The 9,303-nt window shown below is 38.8% G+C and overlaps 1 protein-coding gene across 1 annotated transcript; it reads right to left on the reverse strand.

The window, feature by feature from the left end:
* Positions 1-10: 10 nt before the first annotated feature.
* On the reverse strand, positions 11-8,983 carry LOC137199248 (uncharacterized). The gene is made up of 6 exons (XM_067613394.1): positions 8,349-8,983; positions 8,167-8,249; positions 7,915-7,974; positions 7,726-7,809; positions 1,674-1,788; positions 11-1,576 (listed from the first exon to the last, which is right to left on the reverse strand). The coding sequence occupies exons 1-6, from the start codon at positions 8,557-8,559 to the stop codon at positions 1,158-1,160; spliced, it is 972 nt and encodes a 323-aa protein (XP_067469495.1). The 5' UTR covers positions 8,560-8,983; the 3' UTR covers positions 11-1,157.
* Positions 8,984-9,303: the final 320 nt, after the last annotated feature.

Genomic DNA, 9,303 nt, shown 5'->3' on the forward strand with positions numbered 1-9,303 from the left:
ATTAAATTCTATTGTGTTTTTAAAAATCATTCATTTATTTCATCATTGTTTACTTGTATATACATGCATACAGGAAAGGGATTTTTGTTTTTACAGTATTCATCAAAATGACGATCACATGGGCCAAAAATAAATTGTGAAAAAAACAGAAGTTTCCATTGTCATAAATCTTGTTGGGACAATATAAAGTTTTGCTCAGAATTTCCTTTCATACCAAAGGGTTCAACATACCTAAGCATTTATTACACTTTTTTTTAAATATTGGAACTGTTATTCACTGAACTGTGGGAGTGGAGTTTACTTTGTCCCTTAGCCCAATAATGACACCCAGTGGTAGACTTCAATAAATCATGTTGATTTTTAAAAAAAATACAGTTTAATCACCATTCTACTATTGAACTAGTTCTACTTAATCATTGCCAGATCATCTTTGCTGATTTAATTCCTGACCAGCCCCCCTGCTGTATGATGTGATCCCAGCAATGTTCATCTGATGCAGCGTGCCTGAGGACCAGGCTTTTGTTGGCAACTGTGGCCTCAGGTGTTTGGTAGGAGTCCAGTTACTCTCAGACTCTCACAGCCTGCTAAGAGCTGGCTTTGGGGAGACCACTTGAAAAATGATGGTGCAATTAGCAGTTTCCTGTTTGCATTCTAATTATTCTTCAAGAGCCACAGATCTTTACGGATATCTTTGGATACTGAAGGATTCTTTTGTACTAATTTCTATACCTTTTGCCCAAACAGACAAGAGTCTTCAAAGCTGGCTGATTTGAATCCCAACTCTTTGAACTGAATATGAGGTTTATTTTTGGATGTTTTGCTATCAATATTGTAGGAAGGCTAGATGAGCTTTATAGACTCAATGCCTTTACAGCACATTTACTCATTTTGTTCACCATTTTCACCCATAGAGGGCACCATAAGCTCAGCCATGCAGGGAATATCTCCTTTACAAAGTTCTATTTAGTTATTTTGCAAACTGTTTCTAACCCTGTGAGAAGATGACTGAAAATGACCACCTGTGCAAATGTGATGCTTTGGATTAAAGCATCTAGTGACCAAGATGCTACAGAAGCTGTTTTAGTAATTAATTTGCATTAACAGACCCCATGTTTAAGATCTGTTCTGATCCAGATTACAAAATGAAAAAAGTGCTCTTAGTTGAGCTTATGGTCCCAGATCCCTCTTGCACCTCTTATCCTCCCTGTCTGGCAGCCTCTGGCAGACCACATCCAACTATCCCTCTGTGTTTTACCCTTATTCTCTGTTCTCTCTATGTCCCTTTCACTTGTCCATGATAAGTTTTTGTCAAGAGACACCCCTTCATGTTCACTTTGTTGAACAGTCCTTTTATCTCTGTCTTTGGGGCCTCGAGCTTGATTTCTCTGGTTAGACTCTTCGGCTTTGCGCAGGAGGTTTTGCTGTGTCTCTTCAATGACGAGGGTCAGAGATTTTGGTTCCAGAAGGCAGCTGAGGTCCAGCCTTTCTCCTGTAGTCTCATCCCAGAAGATGTCCCTCTCTGTTGGTCTTCTCACAAGTTTCAACCTTTGGATCCCTTCTTTATTTGGACCTCCAGCTGAAGGAACCAGTGAGAGGATGGAATTCATCAAAAGGCTAAATTCAATTAGTCTTTGGATTAAATTACTCATTAAGATTATAAATTGGAGTCCTACCATCAAGTGTGTAGACAACTTTATGTCTTCTCTGCTCTCTGGCCTGTCGGAGATGAGCTCGTCGATACCGATGAGCCTGTTGTGCAAGAGCTGTCTGGGCCTCCAGAAACCCTCCCTAAAGCCCACAAGAACACATGTTCACACATAAATTACAACAATGGCAGAATGGACTGTGACTGATATATTATTATATATGACATAATAGATAGTTAATGAATCAGTGTGTAAGTAGCATTTTCCTGTTATGGTTGTAAAAAAAAAGTAGGATAGACATATATTAGCATAATACTTCTGCCTGTGCCTTTTCAGTCACTACTTAATACATAGACTGTTGACTTTGTCTATACTGTCTAGACTGTTTATACTAATTGTATATTAGATTTTATATTTTATATACTGTTTATACTGTTTATAAATATTAGATCAAATCAACTGTTATAAAATGACACAATAACTTCAAAATGTCACCTAGCTCACATACACCTATTTGGCACAACCAAGATTTTCTTGTTAACAAATCACCCATGACAGGCATCAAATGGAAGGAAAAAGGCATAACACATCTACATCTAATACTTTACTTACCTTCCAACAGTTAATGGAATGGGGGGGGGGGGCATACTTACAATACACTCAATTAAAGCTTGCAATCAGGGCAAAAACCAACACATCAAATAACAACCTTCAACCACTGCCCCTATTAGACAACATCAAAAAGTTTGCTAACTCAAACAAACCTTTGTCAAAATTATACAAACTTTTATATCCTCCACTGATTCCACCACACCTCTTCCAATAAATAAATGGGGAAAAAAACCTGGACTTCTGGACTCAAATATGCAAAAATACCTTCAACATGTCCATGAACACTAACACAAGACTAATTCAATACAAAGTCATTCACAGAATACATATTACACAATACAAGATGCAGATAATGGGACTTACTAGATCAGATATATGCACTCACTGTACCCACCAGTACAACACTTCTGGAAAGAAATAACTACTAAACTATCACTGTTTCTTGGGTGCAGCATCCCCCCATCCCTGTCACTGTGCATATTAGGAGACTTGGACATACTTCACACATCACAAAAACAAATCAAAACACCTCTACCGGTAGCTCTAACTATCACCAAGAAAACTATTTTACTAAATTGGAAAAACAGAAAACAATTCACTATCTCAGAGTGATTAAATATTTAACAGAACAGGTAACGCTGGAACAAAACTCAGCTCTTCAAAAAAAAACAAAAAAAAAACCCCAATCTGACCAATTCAGTGAAAAGTACCCAAAACTTCTTAAATCTCTTGAGTTGCTGGTAAGTTGGTGCCACAACAAACTCAAAAAAATAACATCCATGTACATTCACATATATATACAAACACTAATAGGACCATACATACACATACACTCTTACAAACACATATACACTCTTTAGAGGCAGACATACAATTGAAAACACACTTACAGGCATAAACACATTACATTGAAACTGCTAAAGAAGAATAGAAAAAAGAAAAATTTTGCCCTTTTTTGTCATCATCATCATCATTATTAATATTATTATTGTCACATAATGATTTATTGACATTTCTTTCTCTCCTCATTCATTTCTATTTTTTTTATTTATTTACTCATTCATCCACTTTTTCCTCCATTTTTCTACCAACCGTCCCTTTGTTTGTTTCTACTATTACTGCTGCTAAAATATCATTAATGATTCAAATACTTTTATGCCCAAACTCACTCCACACAGCTGCTTCCCCACAACAATCATTCACTGCACATCTTCTCCATGCACATCTGTAGTTAATCTCTCCATTTTAATATTCTAAATGTTGTTAACCTGTATCCACCTCTACCTTCCTACTGTATGTCATTCCTGCATCCTTGTTGTAAATAAATAAAAAAAACTAATAGAAATTTGAAACAAGACAAATACAAATTTTATACATGAGCTCACAAGACAAAAAGACTGTAAACCTCCAGTTTACTCCTTAACATTGTTTTGTATTTTACAAGCCTATTATATTAACCTCTTGTGGAAAATCTTAATCTGAAAAGCAACTAGTAACTAAAGCTGTCAAATAACTGTTGTGAAGTGAAAAGTTGCAGAAAATGAAAGTTATCATGTACAGTACAGGTACCTCAAAATTGTAAAGTATAGCACCTGAGTAAACGTACTTAGTTATGTCCACCACTGAATGACACAGCATTTGTATATTTTATTTTTAAAGCTGTGTTATTGTTGCTTTTACAAAGGTGATAATCAAATATAATTAGTGTCTTGAGTGGCCTCCTTGCCACTTTTTGTTTTTTTATTGTTCTGGGATTTAAGTGCGTCAAAAGTTTTAAGGGCTGTTTCCCTCACAAATCTTCCAATTATCAAGACTGTCCATGTTTACATTTGTTCATTTGTCATACGCTTTGTCCACAAGATCAGAGTATCGAAAATGTTTGCAGAATGTAGTTGTTACTGAGACCTGGTGTAATAGTCATGTCTCAGTAAAATCTGAAGTCCTCATTTTTGTCTGAATATGTGCCGAATTAAACATCATCCATACTGCTTGCCTTAAACCAACAAACAAGGCCTATTTTAAATTCTGTATTTTTCTAGGGGAGCTTGGTATGAGCGTTCAGTTGGGCTGTGCTTTCAGTCCCTCCAGCAGACACGCCGTCAGCATTTCAGAGCAGAGAATACTGCTTATTTTTTGAAGATTTTGAAACCCAATTTTATATACTTTTTTTTAATCATTCAAATTTGGCTGGGTGGTTAATTATACATTTTTCTGTGGCGTGACAAACTCAGAACACATATTTATTGTTGCTTTACATGGACTGTAATATTTTATGCATGGCTTATGTGAATTTGTGTCACAGCTTTTCTTCCTGTCAAAAAGGAGTTCAAGCACTCTTGCTTGCTATCAAGACAAAGTGGCCATTTTAATAACAATCAAACATTAGACATCTGTTTTTATTATTCATATTATTGTGAAGCTACATTTTGCCAGCTGGCTCAGTCACCATGACGACCTGAGAGAAGGCCCATCATACGTCATGATGCATTTCAGAACTTCCAGAACTCAGCAAACTGTTCATCAATTAGAATCTTCTCCACATCAGTTCAACTTTGTGAGTGCAGAACACAAGACCGATTTCTAACCATCTTATCTACAAGAGTTTGGAAAAACAGTTTGGAAAAAGAGTTTCATTCAATAGGATTCCTGTTGTAAAATGGCTGAGAAATCCAGCTCCTTTGTCACTTCTGACATGGACCTCCAAGTCTTCAGAGGAAGCCAGCTCTCCTCCATGTCCTCAAACTACACAGTTCAGGACACACTTGGAAAAGGAGCATTTGCAACAGTCGCCAGATGTATCAAGATCAAGCCTCTGGAGAGAAGAAAGAGGGCCTATGCTCAAATTTCCCAAAAAAACAACGGGAGCTCTGACAGCACCTCACCTGAAAGGAAGAGGAGGAAGATCTGTGATGGAAGATCTCCAGTGAAAAGGCCCTACAGTGAAATTTCACAGGGCGGCCACAGAATCGCAGAACTCTCTTCCCCTGAAAGGAAGAAGAGGAAGATCTGTGGAGGAGGATCTCCAGTGAAAGTACCCTATGGAGAAATTTCACAGGGCAGCCACAGAATCGCAGAGCTCTCTTCCCCTGAAAGGAAGAAGAGGAAGATCTGTGGAGGAGGATCTCCAGTGAAAATACCCTATGGAGAAATTTCACAGGGCAGCCACAGAATTGCAGAGATCTGCTCCTCTGAAAGGAAGGAGAGGAAGATCTGTGGAGGAAGATCTCCAGTGAAAAGGCCCTCCTGGGAAATTTCACAGGGCAGCCAAAGAATCCCAGAGGACTCGTCCCCAGAGAGAAAGAGGAGGAGGATGACAACGGACACTGAGGAGAAAGTCATAGAACTACCAAGTACGTCTAAAGAGGCTTCTTGCACCGTGGTCAAGATCATATCTACGATGAGGAGAGAGGTGGCTTCAAGTGGCACCAGAAACCCAGACACCATGTCCCCCCCTAAAAAGAGGAACGAGGACTGGAAGGTGACAGAAAGGGTGTCAAAGATCTGGATCATGGGCGACAGTTATGTTCGTCGAGGGGAGGAAGCATCGCATGAGTTTGGCAAGAATTTCGGACTTAATGCCAATGTTCAGTGGTTTGGCAAAGGAGGAATGCGTTGGAGTGGTGTCCTTCCCCGTTTTTATGCTGAGTTGGCCACACAGAGTCCTCCAGATATTTTGGTGCTCCATGCCGGTGGCAATGACCTAGGACTGATGTCAAGTCAGGAACTTGTATCTGTAATGCAGAGGGACTTGATGCAGCTGCATGCAGAGTTTCCCTCAATGAAGATTGCATTTTCCTGCATCAATGAACGGCAGGAGTGGAGAAATGGAAAGCCATGGAAGGTCAATAATGACAGGAAGATCATCAACAGTTGCATGAGGAATAATATTGGCAGCATTGGTGGTGAAGTAATTGAACACCCCTTCTTGAGATATTACGACAAGAAAATATTTCTGCCAGATCGAGTACACTTCACAAAACATGGGAACCAAGTCTTTTTGACGAGCATCCACTGCAGGTTGAAGAAGATTCTTCAGAGGTCTTCTCCAAAACAGCCATTCTGAACTGACCATAACTGTGAATATAAATGTGATTGTTGTTTGTATATGTGTATTAAATAAATACACATATACAAAATACAAATTTTGAAAAGTGAATTAAAAACGGATCCTGTATGGTGGTGCGATGTCTGTAGGGACAAAGCAGAGCAATAAATCTGAACAACAAATAATTCTAAAGTTCATAATTGGCAGTAGTGTTCAAATTTTCATTTTATTGACTTTTCTCCAGGCTAATCTTCTGTCATTTAATTTCAGCTCAAAATATATATCACATATATCAACCTCTCACATACTAATTAAAGAAACATTACATTGTCAATTATTCTATATGACATTATTGTAAATGCATCAGTGTGTAAACAGAATTTTCCTGTTGTAGCTGCTCGAGGCGGAGTCAGTATGAACTACTTTATATAAAGTTAGCTAGATAGTCCGGTGGGGTTAGATGATTAATCAATGACGAGATGAAAGAGATGAAAGAAGTTCTGATACATAAATCAGTTTTCAGTTTTTGGACTTTTTCTCTAATCTGTGATTTTTGGTGAAAAATTGGATCATTTGAACAGTTTCTGAAATTAAACCATGTAAGATGTTTAGAGGGGAAATGTGGAGCTGCTAACAACTCATAGACATCTGAAACATGACAGAGACACAACTATACACTTTTATGATACAAGAGACACAACCACACATTGATTTGATACCTGAGTTCACAAGACAAAGAGAGTGGAAACCACTGGTGTAATCTTTAACAATGTGGTGTATTTTATAAGCTTACTATATTAACCATTGTGTAAAATCTTAATCTGAAAACTAACTAAAGCTTTCAAATAAATATAGTGGGGTAAAAAGTACAATGTTTCCTACTGTGGAAATGTAGTGGGGTAGAAATATAAAGTAGCAGAAAATGGAAATACTCAAGTAAAGCACTCAGTATTGTCCTCAAAATTTTCCGCCACTGAATTACAATGCATACCTCATGTGATTTATAGCTTAGTAAGCGTATTCCTATGAACGGTAGTTAATCTTAGAGTAAACCATTCTATAGAAAAAATCATGTGACAGTCAAGACTATTCTTTTCTTTGTGTCGAGTGTGTGCTTAATAGTGAGGGCCTTTCTGTTCCCTGTACCCTGAAAATAGATCCCATTAAGGGCCAGTCATGGCTGTAGACCACCCCACTTTCCACTCCACCGGCACTTTAATCAGATCCACTGGGACAGGAAGGGCCCACACTCACAGCTCACAGTTGTCTCTCTCTCCCCGCTCCATCTTCCCTCCCTCTCTCTCTCTCTTTCTTAAGCACTACTGCACACTTTAATTTTCCCGCAATATAAAAATATATTATCTGAATTATTGATGTTATAGATGCACTTCAGCGCTTCTATACTTTGACAACATGCTTTACCTGAATCATTCTGCCGGTGCTGGAGTGTCCTGTCTGGCCGATTGTAGAAAACTGGCGGACACCCCCATCTCTGCAGTCCCTGCCCTACAACAAACATCAAATTCCTTATTGGGTTTCAAAATGGAACGAGGGTAGTGATGCTGGGACAGTCAGCAGGGATATTTCACTTTGATTTCTTTTTTTTATTACCATGGCAATTTGACTGGCAGTGCCTGTGTGGCCAATTTGAAGGGCCAATGGTTGCAGTGCCTGAGGAGAGATAATGGTGGGATGTCTGGGTAAAAAATCACAACCAGTCAGAAACAATAATGCAAAATGTTGTCTCCCTGATCCCAGCACAGGACTGAACACATGAGCAACTTCTCATGTGACTCAGGACACAAGAATAGCCTGTTATAGTTAAAAAAAACTACATTAGGGAGCTGATTTTGCCATGCTAACCTGGGGTCTTCGAGGTGGATGAGAATGAATGATGCTTGAGTTGTTGCTTTGCTTTGGTGGGAGGTTTCCTGCAAAGCATGATTCTTATGGCACACACATGCATACACTGTTATCTATCATCAAAACCAGTATCACCATGAGATGGTGTTAAAAGAAAAAAGCCTGAATTAAAAACTACTAACCTGAGAGTGTGGAAAGACTTATTTCCTGTTTCAATGGAGGCAAAGTTGTTTTCCTCTGTCCCAAAGATCCTGACGGCTGCTCCAGAGTGATCGGCAGAGTGGGGAGAGTCCACTGTGGTTTGGACTGGCTGACTCGTTGTTTCCCCTCTTTTGGTGGACTTTTACATGGGGCCACTTTATGAAGCCTGGGTCTGGAGCCTGTGGAGCCCATTGTCGTGCTCCCTGTCCTAAAGACTGACACGCAGAAACACTAAATTCTCCTCTGGTACAAATGAATTATGGAAAGTTTTAAAGTTAGAATATCTTTCCTCCAGTTTGTAAGGGTAAGGGTTAGGGCTAGGGATTTAAAATTGATTCTCCAACTTGCCCCATTTGTTCCAGCTACTTCCAAACAAACCTGGTGGTCCTCAGATCTCCCAAGCTAGCTAACTAAATGTTTATCTTAAAGCATCTCTGCCTCATGCTAAAGTACAAATGTAATAAACACTTTTGGTTGTGGTTAAAAGAGTAAGTGTGCAATCCATCTCTCCTTCGTACTTGACTTTCTCATTATAATGAGCTTGGTTTCTATGGCAACTCTCCCCACAGGTTACTTTGTAACTCATAAGTTAATGCTTGAAAGAACCTGTTATTTTCCTGCACCCTGTCCTTATTGGAAAGCCCAGAAGGGGGGAAGAAAGAGGCAGGTTCTTTGAGAAATTGTTAACTGACTAAAAAATGTGGCTCAGTAGTGCCCAGAAAAACCCAGGGCTGTAGACGAGCACTGTTACAAAGGTGGGTCATATTAGGCTGCATGTCAGGTAGTAGTTTATCAGCCAACTTTATACTGTACAGCATGCTGCTTAGTTTAAAATGTGTTCTCTGTTCCTCTTTGTCGATGCATTTTCTATTTATTTAAGTGGTAAATACATATATATATATATATATACAAGCACACACACACACATATATCACA

This window comes from Thunnus thynnus, chromosome 16, assembly GCF_963924715.1.
Source record: "Thunnus thynnus chromosome 16, fThuThy2.1, whole genome shotgun sequence".
In the NCBI taxonomy this organism is placed as follows: Eukaryota; Metazoa; Chordata; class Actinopteri; order Scombriformes; family Scombridae; genus Thunnus; species Thunnus thynnus.

Bases quoted from the DNA above. Each gene is read 5' to 3' on its own strand.
- LOC137199248 (XM_067613394.1), bottom strand. From the start codon at position 8,559: ATGGGCTCCACAGGCTCCAGACCCAGGCTTCATAAAGTGGCCCCATGT. The intron at 8,250-8,348 runs GTTAGTAGTTTT...GTGTGCCATAAG, and splicing joins AAGTCTTTCCACACTCTCAG to AATCATGCTTTGCAGGAAAC. The intron at 7,975-8,166 runs GTTAGCATGGCA...ATCTCTCCTCAG, and splicing joins ATCCACCTCGAAGACCCCAG to GCACTGCAACCATTGGCCCT.